The 21842-nt window shown below is 37.8% G+C and overlaps 2 protein-coding genes across 3 annotated transcripts in view; both read left to right on the top strand.

Annotated features, from left to right (window-relative positions):
- Positions 1 to 461: 461 nt before the first annotated feature.
- On the top strand, positions 462 to 14258 carry batf2 (basic leucine zipper ATF-like transcription factor 2). Its single transcript, XM_028039369.1, has 3 exons — positions 462 to 1459; positions 3444 to 3563; positions 9652 to 14258. The coding sequence occupies exons 1-3, from the start codon at positions 1367 to 1369 to the stop codon at positions 10510 to 10512; spliced, it is 1074 nt and encodes a 357-aa protein (XP_027895170.1). The 5' UTR covers positions 462 to 1366; the 3' UTR covers positions 10513 to 14258.
- Positions 14259 to 17150: 2892 nt separating this feature from the next.
- Positions 17151 to 21842, top strand: part of ppp2r5b (protein phosphatase 2, regulatory subunit B', beta) — a 50762-nt gene continuing 46070 nt past the window's right edge. The window contains exons 1-2 of one of the 2 annotated variants that reach the window (XM_028038468.1): positions 17151 to 17614; positions 17739 to 18311. In XM_028038468.1, coding sequence (XP_027894269.1) covers positions 18119 to 18311 — 193 coding nt within the window. In that variant the 5' untranslated portion in view covers positions 17151 to 17614; positions 17739 to 18118. Of the gene's footprint in view, positions 18312 to 21842 lie in introns of both variants that reach the window. The other variant, XM_028038467.1, reaches the window with a different exon arrangement.

The raw sequence follows: 21842 nt of genomic DNA, 5'->3' as shown, positions 1-21842 counted from the left end.
GGGGCCCAAATTCAAGGTGTTAAATCAGGAAGTAAATTTTCTTTTAAGTCATGTTTGATATATACAGCTTTTATTTACAGCAACTGAAGGTAACATAGTTAATTCATTATGCTATAAAACGACACCCTGGAAAGCACACAACAAGGGTGTGCTCACTTCGACAGGCCGGTTAGTGCTGGTTTTAGTACATTTTCAAATTAGCTTTTTGTCAGTTGAATCAAACAGGACACAGGTTTTATTAAAGGTGGAAATAGTTTTCAAATAAGACATTTTACACTATATCAGCCCAGAAGCAGCAGAATTAAATATTTTGTAGAATCACATATTTCCATTTAGATATTTGTTCTGTATTGTTCTGTATTTATTTAATGCATTTTATACATAAATCTCTTGAATTTACACACGTGTTATAAATTCTATACCACTAATTGTTATGGTTAGTAATATTTAACGTTCTGGATGGGAGCCTGTCTACCAATACGCAATTTCTCCTAGGGGAGAAATAAAGTATGTTCTGATCTATATATATATATGTCTATGAATGAAATGACTGCAAAGGAGTACTTTCCTTTGAACAGAACGTTCTTTTTGGACTACTGTACACCCTGCAGAGGAGCAGAAACAAAGCAGCTGTGTAAAGAAACCTCTGACTCAGGACGATGTTCAGCTTTTGGCTGCAAGCTGCAGTCATTAACGGATTCGTAGGAAGTCCTTTTCCACGCAGGCCTAGTAAAAAAAATACTGTTTCCTGAGGGGGTGGGTTCCGTTCGTTTCCCGGCAAAACTGATTCCAGAAATTCCCTGAATGTGGGGGAAGTGCGACCACCTCTCTCCTAATATGGTAAAAGTTTCCGCTTGGAAAAGCCTGGAGCCCTTCACGGGTTGTGGGAAACGGCGGTTACGGTTTTCAGGTTGTCGCAAAGGTTTACACCTGGAAACAGATTTATCTCAGGAAATGTGTAACTGTCTGGCAATCACCACGAGTTTTAGTCTGTTCGGCGCCATCTTGGCGGAACACTTGAGCGTCTTTTGTTTACATGCCGGCTAAGTGAAACTAACAAACAGCAAGTGAAGGTAGCCTATGCCAGCTTTAGTATTAACGGGGCCGTTTAAAATAAAGAGAAACCGAAAGAAGCTGCTGCGTCATGTTGCATCATCATCATCATCATAATCATCATCATCTGCCGGGAGTCAACCCGCCTGCACTCAAAACTGGTCGGAGCAGCTGACTGAGCAGTCCTCACACAGCATCAGCAGCAGCTCACCGAGCTACCTGCAGAACCAGGTGGGTCGGCCTGACTCACCCTGCTAGGCTGGATGTGTGCTGATCCGGACCGGGTGAAAGTCAGTCCTGCTGGAGGAGAAACATGCCCCTGCTGTTCATGGACACCGGGTGTGAGCTGAGCAGCCCCTGCGGCTCCCTGTCAGCGGACGAGTGCAGCAGCAGCACCTCTGCTCTGGTAAGCTCTCATTACCTTTATATATATATATATATATAAACCTTTATATATATATATATATATATACCTTTATATATATATATATATATATATATATATATATATATATATATATATTTAACATGTCATTGTCATATTTGAACTATATAACAATTACTGTGCAGTATTTTTTTTTTTTTTTTACCACAAATAATTATTGTTTGTAGTAATGGCTAGTAGAAATAGACATATCCCGCATGGGCCCCGAATTTTAACCAATTTTATAGATTTTTGTATAGCAGATACCCAACCAACAAGTCTATTTAGGCCCCATATCCTCAGATTGAATGGACCGAGACAACTAATTGGTCACCCTACGTTTTAAATGGTTATTAATATATTATCTGCTTAAATTGTACAACATAGAAATAATCCATATGGGTTCCAAATTTTTTTCTGGAGTCCCTCTACGTCAAACCAGTATGGATAATTAATGACATGTATCGATTATGTGAAATCCCATTTTTGCTTCGTTTCTAGAGGAGTCTGTTCGGTTCTTTTGTTTCCGTTATTAAATCGGCCCATATAACGGACAACCTGCCGCACCGTTCCGGGGCCTCCCTGTGTGTCAATGAACAACGATAACGGCACCGTTAGGGCGGAGCTAGTGGCGTCACACAACCCCTTCATTTTTTAAACATTTATTTATTTATTTATTTATTTATTTATTTATTTGACGTCACACAACACACTCCATCGATTGGCGGACAGAAAAACGTTACTGCTCGCAACAAGAAAGAGACATGCTAACGGCTAGCGCGTTCGTCGTCGTGCTAGTAGGACGCCATGTTGGCCGTTTGGGTTTAGCCCTGCCTGCTCAGTGAGACGTGAAACGCCTGGTACATACATAAAATAGCGAACCGAACCGGACCGCTCAATGGAGACAAGACGTTTGTCAGCGTGTTTATTTTCCTATATTTGTAAATGTTAGCTAGATAGAGTGATATATTTCAATTCAACCTTTGATAAGGTTGAATTGTTACAAAGTGGGTCCACTTTAATGGGAGTATTCCTTTTCTTTCCTTATATATATATATATATATATATATATATATATAGTTGTTATAAACTAAAATGGCTGAGTTATTTCTAATAAACTACCTGAGTTTCATATTGTTCTTGTCACTGAATAGCATAGGGATTACGATCTGTGTACTTCCAGTTTCGCTTTGAAATGGGAATATTTACTGCTATTTATAATCCTTATCTTCACTCTGAATCCACAAGACAGCAGCCATGCAGTCGTTTGCAGGGATTCCTGCAGGAAGTTTTCAAACTCATGAAACTTAAGTGTCAATTACTAATTAATGTACCTTAAAATATGCTCAGTTCCCTCTTACTATTTCAAGAGAAAAGAAAACTAATGGAAACAAAACTAATGGAAACAGAATCCAAACTCTAAATGTTTTCAAACATACATGTTCAAGTTAATGGGAATGGGAACAAACAGGGGGAGTTTGGTAAATTTATTCAAGTTAGTGGATGAAAACTGAACCTGAAAATGAAGCAGGATCTTCAGTAACTTTTGGACAATACAATGGATTGGTACCTTATATATAGACAGTACCATAAAGCACATTTTATTACTAAAATGATGGTTTTATTATTAAAACCAGGAGTTTTCTGGAAATTATATCCTGACATTTTTATTTAAAAAAAAAAATCTGAAATTTACTCTACTTTCTTTCTATCTCAAGATGATCAGTTTTAACTTCACACGTCCAGGGTTGCTTATGTTTTTATTAATTTTCTGCTTCAGTTTTAGGGATCACATGCTGCCTCATAATAGATTAGCTTTTAAATCTTTATCTTATCTTTTTATAGCTGCAATTCCAAACCCAGGAGGCGCGTGAAGTCAGAGAGAACACGGAGTAAACCTGATCTTTTTGAGTATGTCATTAACTCTGCAGGGCTGCAATTAAACCTTTTGCTTTTGCTTTTGCAGGAGAGAGAAGGCGAGGGGAACCGGCCTCGACCCAGAGTGACAAAAAGGCGAGAAAAGAACCGAGACGCGGCGAGGAAAAGCCGGCGTAAACAAACGGAGAGAGCTGATGAGCTGCACGAGGTGCGAAACAATCCCTCCCTGAAAACCGGAGAAAACCTCTGTCTGTTTCTTGTCATGCTTCCTGCATTCTTCAACTTCCGACAGTCAGTCGCCTTCCGAGTCACACTGACCTCAGACAGTGTGACAGTCAGGGAGTGAATGTGTGTGTATCTTGTGCAATCGGGCGGCAGGCTTGTAGCCGTTTCTTGTAAATGCTCGGCTTTAAGAGAAGGACTTTCCCTTTGGCCTCTCCTCCACGCTGGCCCGCCCCCTCTACCCGTACCACCCATCCACACACACAGACACTCCTTTCTCTTCTTCCTCTCCCGACCCGTTTCCCCCTCAGAGCTAAACCTGAACTCTTCTCCAACAGTTTATTCTGACTTTAAGCCAAGCATTAAGAAAAATACCTGGAGCTCAGACACGTAAAGGATCACCTCCTTTTCTTAACGTCTAAGTTATTTCATTCATTTAAAAAAGTATTAAGTAAATGCTACCTAATATATTTTATATAATTTAAATCAGTTCATTATATAACATGTCATCTCAAGGCACTTAAAAACTATAAAAAGTCTTTATAGTTATGAATTTATTAAAAATCTGAATTTTCTGGCTTTTGCTCTTGTATTAGGTTTTAAATTGTTAACCTCACTTTATTTTTGATACAGTATTTCTGTGGCCTGTTCCCCTTTATGTTAATACTTTTTAAATGATAAAACTCAGCTATTTCAAGGAAGCATGCTTCTGGGTCTATTTTACACGTCCCTCATAAAATTAAAAAATAATCCTAATATATTTGGTTAGAATAATCACACGACCACAAAAGCCTAATGTATCAGATATGATACAAGAAAAGAATGCATATAATTAATTTATTTAAAAATGTGATTTTCTGGACTCTTCTCTTGTACTGTCAGGCTTTAATTGTTAATCTTATAAAACCAAACATCATTTTGTATCCAAACTATTTCTGTAACCTTTAGATTAGCACTTTGCTATTTCAAGTAAATATTTTTCTAGGTGTATTTCACACATCCGTCATAAATAGTGCAAAAACATAAATAAAACAAAAAATCTGTTTAGAATAAATACATGAGCACAAAAGCTAAATATATCAGATATGATGCAAAATAATTGCGGAAAACCTTGTTAATGTTAAATATATATATATATATTTGTTGAAAGAAAAAACTTTTCAATTTTAAAAAATTAAAATTCTCTGGCAAACATTTATCCTATCACACTTTAAAGGTTAATTCTAAAAAATATTAACAGGCTATCCAGCTTAGATCACTGATTAATGGTTTCCCAAACACCCAGTTGGACACAACCTGTTTATGGGGACAAACTACTGGAAAGCAGACAAAATAAACCAAAAAGTGGGACACTTTAAAAATGGGAGCATAAATGACCAGTTTTAGTGGATCTGTTACCAGAGGGACTGGAGTTAATGTCCTTTCATTAGATCCAATAACAGTAATATGATTTACCATAAAATAGTTTTTAGAAACACTACTATTTGGGGACATGGGCGGTCCTAGATGGGGGTCAGCAGGGGCCTGTGCACCTATAAAACTGGAATTCGAATTTGACTTATTGGTCCCTTGGATAAATTTTATGTTTTATCTTGATATTTTTATTTCAATAAGGAATTAAAAATTAAATTTTAGCTTTGGTTGTATTGAGATAGGATCACAGTTTTCATCTTAGGGGTCTGAAACCTGCAGCTCTGGAACCACAAGTGGCTCTTTGGCTCTAAATATATTAAACTATGAAATATTGCAATTATTTATATATTTTTTATTTAATTCTTTTGTTATTTGTCCCTCTTCCTGACAAAAACACAATAAATGGCATAAATGTCTGCACCACCAAACGCAACTGAACATTTTTTTCAAATAATCCAATTTTTTCAAAAGGATCTCTGAAAAAGATATTAAATGAAGCTGAACTGATTTGAACTGAGGTGAACTAAACTAAAATAAAATACATTAAATTAAATCAAAATACATTGAAATGAACTTAATGTATTTCTGTTAAACTGACTATATTTAAAATGAATTGCAGTTAAACTGTTGTAAACAAAAGAAAATCTTTCTAAAGACGGTGTGGAGGGGAGTGCTGTGGTATGGAACTGTGTTTGTGTTGCACTTTGACCAAAACACGTCAGAAATTTAGTAAATGATGCCCCTGTTAAATGGCCTTCTGAAATGTGTAATATCAAAGACAAGGGGAAATCCCAGCAAACACCTTAGAACAGGTTCTGCCACTACCAGAACTGCAGCCGGAAAAGGGTAGACAAAAAAACTCCACTCCTTCTAATCATTACTATCTGTTTTCAGAGATGAGTCACTGAAAACAATAAGGAATTAAAATTTAAATTTTAGCTTCGGGTGTTTTGAGATAGGATCACAGTTTTCATCTCAGGGGTCTGAAACCTGCAGCTCCGGAGCCACAAGTGGCTCTTTGGATCTAAATATATTCAACTATGAAATATAGCAGGTTTTTAAAAAAATTTATTTTATTCTTTTGTTCTTTGTCCCTCTTACTGACAAAAACACAATAAATGGCATAAATATCTAAGAATTCAAACTTTTTTCTCAAAATTCTGACTTTAATTTTGGAATTCAGATCTTTTCAGAAAATGTCAAAATTCCCACTTTAGAATTCTGGCTTTATTTTTTGGAATTCTGACTCTTTTTTAGAATTCTGATTTATTTCAGAATTCTGACTTTAATTTCATGATTCTAAGATTAAAGTCAGAATTCTGACTTTTTTGTCAGAATTCTGAGAAAGTCAGAATTCTTTTTTTTCCCCAGTGGCCACTGATGGTAAATTAAGGAGTCTAATAAATGCAAAACCTCCCCCCAAAACACAAAACAAAGCCAAACACTCTGCTTAAACTGGTAAAGTGCTGGACTGAACCAAAACAAAAACGTTAAACAGATCTTTAAAATGTCTGGACAAATTAGTTATGACTCAAGATTTTTGCACAGTAAATTGATACAAAGCTAAAGGTGAATTCAAGGTTCCAAGACAAATAGGCCAAAAGAATAAAAATTTCTATGGTAAAGGCAATAATTTGATTTATTTAAAAGAGAGAACAAGGCCAAAGTTTAAATCCCAATAAGATAAGATAAGATAAGATAAATCTTTATTGTCATTGTCACAAAGACAACGAAATTCAAAGGGTGCCATCAGTCGGTGCACATGCCCAAAAACAAAAAATAACTGTCTCACAATTCACACACAACGCAAGAATCAACAAACAACTGGCAAAAAAAAAAAAAAAAAAAAGTTTATTAGCCTGTCACGTATATTTCAGACAAACATCTGTCTGTAAACGAGAAAGTGAAACCTTTAACACCTGAGGTGTTTCTTGGCCTGTGTGAAAGCTGCGTCTGTTGGAGACGGTTGGATGAGCTGTACTGTAATCGCTGGGGTTTTATGAATGGGTGTGTCTCTGTCATGTGTAGTAAGTCCTGACTTTTGTTTTCTGTCTTTCATCTCTTTCACTTCTGCTTTCAGTGTGGCGTTTAACCACATTTTGAAGAAGCACGGAGACCGCAAGCTGCTTGATTTAAAGAAAAAATTAAAAGCACAGCGTTGTGTCAGCGATTCAGTGCCCAACTACACTATCTGGAGAGAAAGAAGATCCTTAGTGCAGCTTTATTTGAGGGACACTTTGTTATTTTAAGCAACGTCCAAGTACAAAGTTTGAGGTTTAAGTTGACTATAGAAATAGGAAGTTTAATAACATATTTTTCTATTAGGGAGAGTTGGCTAATGTTGCTGCAACATAGTTCAAACACAACCATCATCATTCTATCTCTGATTTGTTGCAAATCCTTTAGGGAGTTCCACAGGGTTTAATACGTGGCTCCCTGTAGAAACTGTGTATTGAACAAAAGTTTCCTTGTTTCCACGTGAAAAGGGATAATAAGAAAGAAGGAAATGACTGCTTAGTATCTGAACACGTCCTGAGAGGGCGAGCACGTAGATCACGCTACTCACTCTTCCTTTACATACACACACGCTTCCGCTAATCTGCTAATGCGCTAATAGCATAGCTAACTTTTCATTTTGCAGTTTTGCTAATTTTGAAAATATTTAGCGCAGTTACTTCCTGTAATTAAATTTTTCCTGATAAATTGAAAGTGCTAATTTACATGGCTGTGTGTAAAACTCCCAGTAGGTCAGAAGTTTCTTAAATACTCAGACCAGCCTGACTGATACCAACAATCAAAGTCACTTAAACTCAAATCGACGTTTTTACCCCATTCTGATGTTTGCTTTAAACTGCAGGAATTCATCTTTAACACGTCAAGTGAAATCCTATTTCTGTTAACAACCCAGAGTTTCCCCCAGTGCAAGCCTGGCGGGCCACCAGGCTTTACTTGTGCCCCCACCAGGCTTAGCATTGCTTATTTATTTAAGTCTTTTCAAAATGTTTGCATTTTTAACGACATTATAGTTGGTGTTCAGGTATTAATCTTCCAATCTTTCAATAACACATGATTATCAAGTGATATTTTCAAATTTTCTGTCAACTTTAAACATTTTTTAACTCAAAAACACGACGTGCCGCTGGATGAATGACTGCCCTAGTGCCCAACCATCGGGCTTGGCAAGTTTTCTGGGGGAAACTTTGCACCAACCAATTGTATATAGAAAGAAAACAACAATGGGTCAAGAACTAAACCTTGTGGATCCCCTTTATGGACCTAATTACTTTAGTTCTAGCTACAGGATGCAAATCATTCTGCTAATTTACTAAGAACTTCACTTAAAATCCAGCGATTAACATCATCAAAGGCTTTGAAAACACAGACAGGAAGAGCTGCTTCTGTTATGTCACTGACAAACTTTATAGCTGCAGTTATGTCCTTTATAACAGCAGCTTATTTTCTAATTAAACTCTTGAGTCCAGCACCGATCAGCAGGGGATCGCCGTCCTTGTTTGATCATCCACTCACTCGTTTCATGCTGAGCTCACTGAGCCGTTTATTAACGGCCATATTTCACTTCTCCTTGGGGGTTGTGGTGTGAACCGGGCATCATCGTCTCGGTGACTTTCATGCTTTCTGCTGCGGCTCTCTCAAAGCCTCAGAGTCTCTGCTATCTAATTACAGCAGCCGCCAGGCCTGGCGTAATCGTATGTGGGTGGGATGCTTTGTGTTACTGTTGGGTTTTTATGGCTGATGAGGGCTTCTCTTTGCTTTAACAAAGGGGACCTTCACATTTTGTGCGTTTTTATACCTTAATTCGTGTCTCAGCTGCTTCTAGAAACGGACCAAACACTTTAAAAAACACCTGGTTAGTTTTTGGCAATAAGTTAATGTTTTATGGTTCTGTTTCCTCTGGAATGTAACGTCACAAATCAGCAGGTTACCTAGCAACCAAAATTGAGCTCTAACCCGTTACCTAGCAACCCAAGCTGAGTTCCGGCACGTTTGGTCAGCTGGTTTTACCCCTGTTTGCGCTGCACAATGGCTGCTGGAGAAAACAAGTGTTTTGTTTACTTACTATCCAGAAACCACTGGCTGCATTCTGGTTGGTTGTGCACAATCATACTTTCAAATTTATTGATATTTATTGATACTCATATAGAACATTGGAGAAAATGGAAAAAACAAAAACAAAACAACAGAACAATCCTGACAATATGGACAGTTTTTTTAAAAAAATAAGTTGGAATTTATCAAAACAATAAATGAAAATTATTGAAGTAATTTTACACAATAAATAATGAATGATACAATAAATGCCTGCCCCTAGTTGACTTACTGTTCAGAAACCAATTGCTGCATTTTTGTTGGTTGTGCTAATGCTTTTCAAAGATGTACGATTGTTTGTGAGTGTAAATTTTGAGTTGAGGGGTGTGACCAGCAGCAGCTTATGTGGATTTAAAGTGACAGAGGCCCTTAAACATATCTTTATGAAAGGCAGAACTGAGCAGACTAAAACTTCATTATCTAAGAATAATTTTGTTAAAATTTTTTTTATGAACTTGTTTTGTATAAACCATAGACCTATCCTAACCTGTTCAAAGACCTGTTCTTTAATAAAGAAACCCCATCACTCATCTTCTTTCCTCTGGTTTCTTCAGGAGCTGCAGAGTCTTGAGCAATCAAGTTCAGCTCTGCAGAAGGAAATTGCAAAGCTGAAGAAAGAACTTCGCCTCTATGAGACGGCGCTGGAACGCCACAAACCTCACTGCCGCCTAAAGGACGCCACTTCATCCCCAGCAGATCTCAAAACCAGCTCCGGTCCTCTGCAGGACTCGTCCTCCTTAAGCACCAGCGTGGGTTTAAAAGCCTTCAGTGACCCTGAAAAGACTCGCCTCCCGTCTTCATCTTCCTCTCCAGCAGCAGCAGCAGCAGCCGCAGCAGCAGCCTCGTCGGCTAAACTCCTCGTTACCTCGTCCTCATCCACGTCTTCCTATTCTGCCTCTTTCTTCACACATTCAGCTCCTCATTCTTTGTTTTGTGAACCGCCTCCCAGCTTCGTTCCCTCCACAGCAGCTCAGCTACTGACCAACAACACTAACACAACCGCCTCAGCATCTCAAAGCAGTTCCTTTACAGACGATTCATTTTTAAGAACCCTCAGTTCTTCCTTTGCAGCTCCACCGGCAGTGCATTCCTCCTCAGAGGTCCAAAACACAGCTTTACCGAAACCAAGCAGTCCCAGGAATCTGCCTCAGTTTCCTCCCTGCAGGTTCAGTGGAAGCAATGCTGCGACCTTAGTGACCTCTCCTCCTGCTGCTCCTCTAGCCTCCATCGAAGGTTACGATCAACAGGTTTCTCCGGCTCCCGAGTCTCTGCTGTCCCTGCTCACCGTGCCCAGCCCTCTGAATCACTGTCAGACCAGCTGTCCTGCACCAGCACCGGCCGCCTCTAAAGACATGTCTCTCTCTGAGCTGCTGGAGGTCAACGAGTGGATCCTGAGTGGCTTCGGTAACCAGTAGCATCACAGAACAGCTGTTTATTTTTATTACATTGAGAGAAGTCCAACTGTAAGACACAACCAACGTCTCACACTGCAAAAACAAAAAATCTCACTATGTATTTTTGGCGCACTTTCTAGTGCAAACATCTTAGTTAACTTTAAATAACACAAAATTAACCTACAAGTTACAATTCAGAAGAAATGGGAGCTTATCACTTAAAGTTGTTTTGCATCAAACCCTATTAGGTTTTTATAGCTTGGAGTCGTCATATAATCCCAACAATAAGATCATTTTCTAGTCATTTTTACCAGGGATGTCAATAATAGTAAACAACCTTAAAATAAAAATCATTTTTATTTCAGCAGTATAATTTTCCACTTAGATATTCAGTTACAGTAATGCCAGAAAAAACACTTTTCTGCTCTACCATCACAAATGTAAATAGGAATAAAGTTTGCTAAAGTCCTTCTTGGGGGGCTGCAGAGGGAACATATCACCCGGGGTCCCATTTATGTAAGAACCGCCCCTGGATAGAGCAGAAAAAGCTCTATCCTGGTATTGTACTTGTATTATTGATCCGATAAAAGATCAAGTTACTTTAAATATTTCACACATTTTCCAAGGCTGCCAAGAAATACGTCTGTATCTGAAAATGTTGGCTGGTAATAAATGAGTGAAGCTGCAGCTGTCAAAGAATGAATCAACTTAACAAAAGAAGGATGATGCATCGATCAGCTCCTGTGTCAGGCCTTTGCCTGATTTTGTTCCTGTTCTGTTTTGAGCAAAACTTCTTCATTTGTCCTCCGTTTGAGCAGAGAGTACTCCTTTGGTCAGAGACCTCCAGAAAGCAAGAAAAACGACTCATCAGGATCCATTTAAGAGATTTCAAAACTTATTGGAAGGAATCTATAAACACAGTATGATTTTTGAGAAAGTTTTGCACATAATAAAATCAAAACAAAGAGTTTTATTTCTGTCTAGTTTGCCAAAATCTAGAGAAGAAAAATACGCCAAACACCAGATTTGCTTGGCGCCTTTTGCGATCTCAGAGGTTCAGTTAATTTTCTCAGATAATACTCTTTACTCCTAACAATCGATTAATCTACCGCTTATTCTGACGATTAATCGATTAATCGGATAAAAAAGTTGGCACATTCTGCAGATTTTTCATCAAAGTCTTTTTTATACAACATTCGAAATACATTAGAGTATTACAATTAACATTTTATTGCCTAAAATGCAATAACACAGCATTCCTTTAGTGAACACTTGATTATTTGTAGCAAATGATGCATCTGCAGCTAAAAAAAATGCTTGCAACATGTGAAAAGCTCAACTATTTCTGCTTGATTTAGCTTATATACAGTGTAGAGATGATCTATTGATTATTTGTTGGATGAACAGATTAATAATTGAACAGAAAAGGTGCTTAATAGGAGAATTTGAATTAAATGGAGCTAAAATTATGTTAATTGAGGAGTTCTGGGTAGAACGCATTTACAGACAGATTTTTTATCTTAAGTGCAAAATGTATGTATTTTTGTAAAGCTTTGGTTTATTCACTGCTCTGTGTCGTTCTTTCATCAAAAAGTCTCTTTTTTGAGTCTCTTTACTCCAGTTAACAATTATTTCAGTAATCGATAAATCGTTTCAGCCCTAATATTTCTTAAACCGGATTTTCTTTTTAGCGGCAGCGGACTGAACTGATGGCCCCTGAAATCTGCCGCTTACGCCAGGACTCAAACTCTGCAACATCAACTGAACTGAGTCACTCTGTTTCTAAGAACTACAGATAAATCGGTCCTGGTCGTCAGCTGTTTCTTAATTTAAAAAGAAACTGCTGGTTCTGTAACCTTTTGAGTCCAAGCCGGCAGAGGCTGCGCTTCATGGAAATGTAATCTGTAGTACTATTTGCGTCAGAAGCTCCCAAACTGAACCAGGCAGCTGTGGCTGCATATTTTGTAAACTTGTTTTTGTATCCGTGGGATTTGTCTTCTCTGTCTGCTGCTTTCTTATTTCTACACTGCAAAATCCAGTTCCTCGAACACTACAGTGTGTTTTATTTCTGCAGTGCGATCTGAACTAATCTGGTTTCAGTCGTTTTGTCTGTGCTGCTGTGGGCTGAAGCAGGTACCAGATGTAAATGTGGCGGTGAAGAAACCTTCAGGCTGGTCTGACTCATGACTCGCTCCAGCAGCCGACACACGCAGGGCGCCGCGCTGAGCTGACATGCAACACCGAACACGCAGCAATCCCACCAGGATGTTTGTTTAATCATGTCTCAGGTCTTAAAACACGTTTTGCATCAACATGTTTTTCCAAATTTTGCATAAGTATGAGATTAACTGCCAGTCGCCAGCATACATAACAAATATTTATTATTTTCTGAATATTTATCTTTTTGAATGCCAGTTTTGGCCACAAAAAGTGGATTTTATCACCGGGTTTTTCTGAGGAGGCAATAATAATAATAATAGTAACTTTAGAACATCAGCAAAAGTTTTATGTTTTAGAAAGTTGTTGCTAGTAAAAGTAGAAAACAGAGTAAACGGCTCCACCTGTGGGCCAAGGACACAAAGTGTGACCTTTTAAAGATAAATCAACATTTATCAGCTTCAGTCCTCAAATATCAAATAATATTCTGATTTTTAACCTCCTGAATGCCTGTTTTAGCAGTTCAACTAGATTTTTTTTAAACACAAAGTTTTTTCTTTCCTCTCTTAAATATTCAAATTGAATTTTGAGAGGTTTGGTAGTTTCCGGTAATTAAAAAAAAACAACTAGGTAAATAAATTGCTTAATCTGGACACAAAAATGCTCTGTTGCACACTGCAGGAGAAATAATTTATATAACTTGTATTCTCCATTTTCTTTTATTAATGATCTTGGTGTCAGCTCCCTTCAAACGTAGCGGAAATGATCATGATTCTGATCTATTTTTACTTTGGAAACTAATTATAAAGTCATCAGAAAGTTGATTTTCCCATCCATTATTACACATAAAAACAAATGTACCTTGTGGAAAATAATAAAACATAAAAATCTGAAGGGATTTCAACATGAGGGAATAAAAGAAGCAACACAGATTGTTCAGTTTAGCTCAAAAAAGCTCTTGAAGGAGAAACGTCTCTTAAAAAAATTACATTTTTACACATTTTATGCATTTTTTTTGCATCAACTCAACCCAAGTCAAACAGGTTATGAATTTAATGTTAGATCTTCTGAGGATTGGAGAGGAAAACATTCATGCTCTAGATAAAACAGCCATGTTGGATGAATGTTATTTTTCTATTTATGCTCTTCTGATTTATATGTCATTACTTTTATTTTAAAGATTGTCTTACAAACCAGAAGTTGCCAAAAAATGCTGAATGAGTTTAGTTTGGGTGAATGAGAGGGTTTTTAGGGACCATTTAGTAATTTAACGATTATCATGCTTTGGATGAAAATGCTGCATTAACTTTGTTTTTCACTTAATTTCAACTTTTAATTTACTTTTTCTTACATCTAGGAAAAGGCCAGTGCTTTTATTTAAATGACGATTTAGATTTCTCTAATGATTCATGTTGATTCTGTCTCTGTAATTAAATATAAAATATAGAGTTTATGCATTTATATATATATAGATGGAGAGAGGAAATATATGAATTTATTTGAACAATTTAGTGTGTTTTTAAGATGTGTGTATTTATCAGATGTATTTATGCTGTGGTAGTGTATTTTTGTGTAAAACAATGCAAAATAAAAGTTTTTTCTTTAATGCACGCATCTCTATCTACTTCTGTTTACTTAACTGCGTAATTAAAACATTAAATTAAATCAAATTCATGCATGTTTTTTTTCCTGAGGTGTGTTCTCTCTTATTAGTTTAATTTTAGGAAATCTAAACTGTAGATGACTCCATTTTACCCGAAAAATAACTTTAAAGCAAAAGGTGGAAATGTCCAAACTTCTTCATCCAGCTAGTCAGAGAAGAGGCGTTTAAATACGACAGATTGAAGAACAAAGGGAAGGAAAAACAGGCCAAGAACCAGGAAGGAAACCAGAAAGAAGGTTAATAAAAATGGATACTTTGCTTTGTACCTTACAGAGAAAAGTAAGGTACTGAATCTTTGAAAAGATTCAATCTTTTTTTGAAATCAGATATCACAAAAATATCACAAAAATATAACTGTAAAAAGAGCCCATCTCAGTCTAATAGTCTAATAGTATTGCATATGCATTTTATTTAGAAAATTTTAGATAAGCTGTATAAAAACAATCTGTATCTAAGCAAATTTTATGTGAATTTTCCACAGAAAAACCCACAAATATTAAACGCAAGCAGGCGCTACTCACAATTTAGACAGACGGTCATAATGTTATGCTTAGTCCGTGTAGTTTGCTGTAAATAAAACAAGCTTGAATAATCTAAATCTATGTCAAAAAAATGAAAGGTTCACACGACTTTATAATTCAGATGAAATAAATGATCAAGTTTTAACGACTAAACCAATCATCAAATCTTTACCCATCAAACCAGCACAGAGATTTGAACAACAATGAAAACATTACAGCTGAAAAAATAATGATTTTTAACCCAAAATTTTTTTTTAAGAAAGCTTTTTTCAAGAAAGATATTCAAAGTTGAAGTAACGTGACAGATTTTACAGTGTACGCATTTCTTAAAACGCACTAAAAAATATTTTAATGGAGAAAAAGATGTTTCCTGGACTCATTTACTCAGTTGTAGTGAAATTATATCAATAAAACTGAAATAATACAAATAAACAACCGTAATAAATTTGGTCATTGTGCGTTTTGGTGTTTATCTTGCACCATCATCGGGACAAAATAGAAAAAAAATTATAATGTTGAATCAGTTTGAATATTTCAGCTGACGATCCGAGGTTTGTTTATTTTCTTTTAGAGAGGGAATAAAACATTAGGACCTGATCGGAGGAAGATGAGGGGATTGTGGGTACCTGAGCGCTGGATGGTCTGATTGGGAGGAACAATAGGAGGAAGCTTGATCCTCAACTTACAACCTTTCCTGGAGGAAGAGGAGGAGGAGGAGGAGAAGCCGGGTATGGAGGGAGGAAGAGGAAGAGGAGGGGAAGGGAGTCAGACAGATACACCGATGGACGTCAAAGCGCTGCTGGAGGTCAGAAGGAGATATTTTACAACCAAATCGCACGAATGTTGCAGATTTTCTGCAAAGAAATATGAGCAGAAAGGCGCAAAAAATGATCCGAATGAAATAAATAAATCCTCCTGACGCCACACACCTAAAATAAATGAGCCATATAAATAAATAAATCAAAGCCGTAGCGTCATCTGCAGTGAGGAGCCTTTCTCTCTCGTCTTGCGCCACCTTTCAGCGGTCAAGGCGGCCAGAGTGGGGCGAGGGTGCATCCGGTTGGAGCCGTCAAAATAAAAGCATGGGCAGTTAAATCACAGTAAAATTCTGTAAGTCAATTTTATAAACACAATATCTGTATCTGCCTATACAATTAAAGAAAATGTGATTTCATATCAATTAAAAGCAAAAATCTATCCAGACCTGCTGAACAAAATCGGAGAGTTGATGAAGTGAAATTATTTTTGTGAATTTAAACTGGGTCTGCTTCTCAATCCTCTGAAGACTTGTTTTCCTAGTTGCACGTGTACCTTTATAAACTACACTTCTTCCTTCCACTCAACTTTACTTTACACTTAAAACCTGAACATAGTGCTCTGTGAATACACTGAAAAAAAGAGAATGGAGCTCCAACTTTAGAAAAAAATTTACTTAATTTGCTACATTTGACCAAATTAAGTTTGTCAAACTTATTGTATTTACGTTTAACATGGCAACTTAATAAACTGTATATGTTTTAAACTTAATTTGCTCAACTATTTTTTTTTAAGTTGAATCATTTCTTTTTTCAGTTGCTTATCCTTCTTGTGGAAGATTCCAGTGACCGTCTGCTGCCCAGTCCGTTACGATTATAATGATGGGATAAACGGGCAGCTATTTTACATGCTTAATCCATAATCCAGTGCAGTTTACCTCGGCCCGGCCCAGAATATCGGATTGCTCCCTGAAATTAGTTTTCTAATTCCTTACAAATAAACAAAAACAAATGAACTTGAAGTTTACATCAGCTGACAGTCTTAATCAACAGAAAATTAACAGAAACAAATCACTATGTGAACTGAATTAATTACAATTTATTGTTCTTAGGATAAAAATTTACTTTTTTTCAATTGAATTAGAACAATACTGAGAAAAACAAATTCTGAGGATAAAGTAATATTAATATGTTAATAAAGTCAAAATACTATGATAAAAAAATTTGATCCACACTAACAAAAAACATAACATTATTCTTAAAATTACAAGAATAAAGTCAATATGACGTGAATGAAGTTGAAATTAAACAATGTACTATTAGGGCCAAAATGAGATTTTTTTTAAAAATTCAATAACAAGAATAAAGTCACAATATTATGACAATAAAGTCATAAAATTACCAGGATAAAGTGGTAATTTTATTCCTGTAATACTACGACTTTCTTTTTGTGATATTAAAACTTTATTATCACAGTGAGTGTCTAATACTCCGTTGTAATAACGTGAGTTTCGTTAATTACAAAGAAAAGTGAGAGACAAATGTTGGTCAATTAGCTGTGATTTAATTTGAAAAATAAGACTGGATCATTTCCGGTCGTCTCGTGCGCTTTGACGCAAATCTGGCGCTGTAATAACCGGATAACGGGAACCGAGAAGGAGGACGGCAGCAAAACGGATCAGTCGGACGGTGGTGTGTGTTTTCTCCTGTTGTGTAACGCAGGCCTTCAGTTTCCCCTCCAGGCGGAGCGGCTCCTTCTCTCCTCTTTGTCTGCTTTCTGCTCCTCGGAGGTGGGACCGGAGCGCGGCTCGGCGGCGGAGGACCTGCACATGTCGGCTCCGTTTGTTTCTCCGCCCTGATATCGGCTGGAGGACGGCAGCGGGAGGAGGAGCAGGTGGAGAACAATCACCGAGCCGCAGGGAGTCAAATAGAAATATATAAATGTGTTAATAGGAGAAGCGGCTGAGACAACCAGGAGAGGATGCGATAAAACAAGAGGGAAGGACAACAGTGATGCGGCAGCCGAGGTGGGCCCAGATTGATGATTTTATGATATCATCATCCACCGCCAGGACCGGATCCGATTAATAAGGAGGATAAACCGCAAACTGATCTGGAATCTGTGTTTGTTTCTCTCTCTGGGATAACCAGGAGGCGCTCTGCGGGTTTTCTTCATCAGGCTGTTATTATCCTGAATGAACATCCACGTTTAGGCCGATGACCGAGTCTGGAGCCTGTGTGACGCCAGTACAGCAGCAGAGGTGTGTGTCTGAGCATCACTGGGAAGGAGCCGCCAGCCCATTTCCGTCTGTGCGTAAAACAAACCAGGAGATTCAGGCGATGCGGCCATCAGTCCGGCTCTCATAGAGGCGCAAATCAGGACTGGACCTCCAGAGATATTCCTCCCCCCTCCTGCGCATTTCCATCCTAATCAACTGATTATCCATCTGTGATTCACAAAGCCACCCACTCCATCCATCCATCCACCCATCCATCCACCCTCCGTTACGCGCTCCACATCTGCAGCCGTCATGGAGACCACCAAGCTGCCCCCGTCCAGCCCCTCCTCGCCGACCACCAGCTTCTCGGTGCCGTCCGCGGAGAAGGTGGACGGCTTTCCGCGCAGGTCGATGCGCAGAGCGCGGCAGAGGAGGTCCCACAGCTCGTCCCAGTTCCGCTACCAGAGCTCCCAGGTGGAGCTCACCCCGCTGCCCCTGCTCAAAGGTGAGAGACAAAAGACGCACACACACAATTTCCACAAAGACTTTCACTGTCAACTCACCACTGACACAGATGACCCCCCCCCCCCCCCCCCACACTCTATTACAGTCTCTATTTTCAACCCGTCATTTTACTAGAAGCTTAAGCTAACCTGGTACAGGCTACTCTGATAGATTCACAAAACTACTTTGAAGAGATTTTTCTTCACTTTACTCCCTCTTCCGTTTTTTTCCATCTTTTGCTCTCTGTCATCAGACAACACAATCCAAATGAAAATAAAAAAAGCGTCCACTAGCTTGTTCTCTATTAGGAATATTCTTTCCGCCATATTCTGGCGACCCCTCCAGCGCAGCGCCCCTGTGCTTCACATATAGTGCATACCCACCTTTTGCGCATCCACATCTTTTTTTTTCTCTTTTTCACTTCGAAAGGTGAAGCTGATGAATTCTGTAAACCCTTTATGCTCAGAGTGATATATTTAAAGTGTTTATTTCTTATTAATTATGATAATTATCGCCTAAAGCTAATGAAAGCCCAAATTTAACTGATCTTAAAATACATTTTTAATGCAAAAATGTCAACCTTCTGAACTATTTGTTTTGTAATTGAATATTCTGACAATGAATCCATTAATAGGAAAAATGGCAGATTCTGCAGGCATATTAGAAATATATTAAAATAAGGTAATAAGCAAACAATTCAATTCCTTTTTAAAGTAAGAAAATATATTTTTTGCCTAAAACACAACATAAAATTCCTTTAGTGAACACTTGATAATTTGTAGCAAAGGATGCATCTACAACTTAAAAAATGTCTAACATCAAAGCTCAGCCCTCTTAACATCAGTACAGTGCAGGACTAATCTATTGATTATTTTAGTATTTAATCAATCAATAACTGGTTAGTAAAATCTGTTTACCAGGTGAATCAGCTTTCTTCTGGTAAATTGTGTCTTTATTCTGCTATTATTTCGCAAAAGTAGTTGCAGCCTGGCGCTAATAGCCCGCCGCACAACTCAAAGAGGGAATGAATGAGATAAATGCTAATTTTTGAAAATGTTTCCTGTCATTTGTAATTTCATTTTTAGAAAAGAAAGTGGGAATCAATTAAAATCGCATCTGGTTTGAAAAAAATATATCATATCACCTAGCCGTAAGTAACGATAAACAACATTTAGATATAAAGACGAAAACAAGTCCAGTTTAGTTTAGGCAAACTGGACTGACCACAAACGACGTCCACCGATGTTGAACCTCTGGAATCGTCTGAACTGAAAGCTTTTCCCCTGTTAGCCTTCATCGAATCACAGCATCAGTTCATCTGCCCGACTGATTGATTTGGGAAACGGGTGCAGCAGCCCCTCCGTCACAGGAACATTTTCCCTCTTCCGCATGCGGACTGGACTCCCTTCCTAACTGCCATGAAATACATAAACATGAGTGACCTTTGTGCCAAACTGGATGGGGATCTGGAGATGCAGATCTGTTGTTGCCATAGTTCTGGTCCCTCGGCTCCTGAAAATACACTGAGGAAACTTTTAATCTACCTGAAGGCAAAAGGTTGCAAAGGAGGTAGAGTCAACAACATGTTGCATTTGAATCGCAGCGAGTAATCTCTGTGGGAATCGGCCTGCGGTTTGATGCATGTTTGTTTTCTGTGGCAGACTTTGTGTTTATGCAGCGAGATGCATGTCAGAGTGGTCAATACTTTTGATTCTCTTCTTTTCGGTGTCAGAGTCAATAACGAGGCTTGTCATGACAGCAGATTTTGCTGGACGATAAATTGTTCCAGATGTTATTGCGATAAACGACAATGTTGTTGTTATGAGGCCATTTTTAAGAAATTTAATGACAATGGCAAAAAATGAACAAAGTTTAATTTCGTAAACAACGCATAGCACTTGAACTGGAAGATATTTTCAATATTCAAAATAAAACACAACAGAAAAAAATCGAAAAGTCAAAGGGAAACAGAAACCAAAATAAAATGGATCATGAAGTTTTCCCTCTCAAAGACAAACTTTAATTTTGTAAAGAGCATTTAGCGCTGGAACCAGAAGATATTTTGAATAAAAATAAATAAGAATTACTATAATAAAAAAATTAAATGACTAAAATTCCCCCAAAAAACAAGCTGAGAAAAAAACACCCCACAACCAAATAAAAATTTAATACAACCAAAACCACAAATTAAATGGATCATGATGTTTTCCCTCTCAAAGACCAATAAACTTTAAATTTGTAAAGAGCGCTTCACACTGGAACTGGAAGATACTTAAAATAAAAACAAACAAATAATAAATAAAATGGTAAAATAAATCCTCCCTCCCAAAACATGAACAAACAACCAAAAACAATAAACAGAAACATAAACCACACAAAACTGAAACCATAAATGAATTGGCAGAAAAAACTGTCCTTTAAAAATGATTAAGAATCAGAATTATGGAGCTCATTTTAACTTATAGTGTGATTACCTGATTTATTATTGATTCAGTTATTGACAGATTTATACGGCATCGGATGAGGTAGAAAATAAACATCGAAAACTACATGTACCGTTAAATCGAAACTAAATCTAAACAACCAGCATTGTTCATCTAAGCAGACAAACATCTATAAATAATTAGGAAATTTTGCAGATTTAAATGATTTACAAAATTCACCTTAAATAATTAACCATTTTAAATAATTTACTCTCCGTTACAAAAGGCATTAACTGACCGATGAGCTCCATCCTTCCCTGTGCCCTTGCCGCTCCGCCCCTCTTGTGTCTCGTGTGTTTTTGCAACATGGCCGACAGTTTGTGTTTCTATTTTCCTCTGACCCCGCTTTATAAACCCATTCTCCCTCTGTGTAGTCGGCGATCTCCTCCTATTAACTCTGAACTGAGGGAAAACGTTTCTGCTTTCAGAGAGGCTCTGAGATCCCTCTGTCTGTCCTCCTTTATGTGTTTTTACACTTCATTTCCCCCGGCTTTAACGTCCTGCCAGGGCGGGGTAAAGTGGTTTGGTTTTTATTGCACCTCTTAGTTCAGCTCTGACTTTGCATACATACATGATGCTGCAGCAGGCAGGAGTACCAGTTGTTGCATGGCTGCAGCACGGCTGCAGCGGCCTGGTGCAGGAGGAGTGTCTGCTGTGGGAAAGTCTCTCCCATCGTCAATATGTGGGCCAAATGTGAACACACTCTGCCTTCATGCACATCATGTTCCTTCTGCTGAGAGTCTTGCTAACAGATTCAGATGTACAGCAGGATAACTAGTTACTGTCGCCTCTTTTCCATTAACTAATGAACACATGAGAAACATTCATGTCTTATTCATTTTGCCTTTTCCTGATTTAAACAAGCTATTCTCTTTTGGGGTTGAATGATCATTTTAACATACACAAATTCTGAGCAGGGATGCACCGATCTGCTTTTTTTTTTTTGTTTCTTCCGATACCGATATCGGAGGTCGAATATCGGCAGATACCGATCCGATACAGAAAAACAGAACTAAAAGGTTTCCTTTTTTAAACACAGACACAAATGT

Source organism: Xiphophorus couchianus, chromosome 14 (genome assembly GCF_001444195.1).
Source record: "Xiphophorus couchianus chromosome 14, X_couchianus-1.0, whole genome shotgun sequence".
Classification (NCBI taxonomy): domain Eukaryota; kingdom Metazoa; phylum Chordata; class Actinopteri; order Cyprinodontiformes; family Poeciliidae; genus Xiphophorus; species Xiphophorus couchianus.
The sequence above is the reverse complement of the archived record's forward strand: the minus strand, read 5'-3'. Positions and strand labels throughout refer to the sequence as shown.

Coding starts and splice junctions, on each gene's coding strand:
- batf2 (XM_028039369.1), top strand. CDS start 1,367: ATGCCCCTGCTGTTCATGGACACCGGGTGTGAGCTGAGCAGCCCCTGC. Junction 1,460..3,443: donor GCAGCAGCACCTCTGCTCTG/GTAAGCTCTCAT, acceptor TTGCTTTTGCAG/GAGAGAGAAGGCGAGGGGAA. Junction 3,564..9,651: donor GAGCTGATGAGCTGCACGAG/GTGCGAAACAAT, acceptor TGGTTTCTTCAG/GAGCTGCAGAGTCTTGAGCA.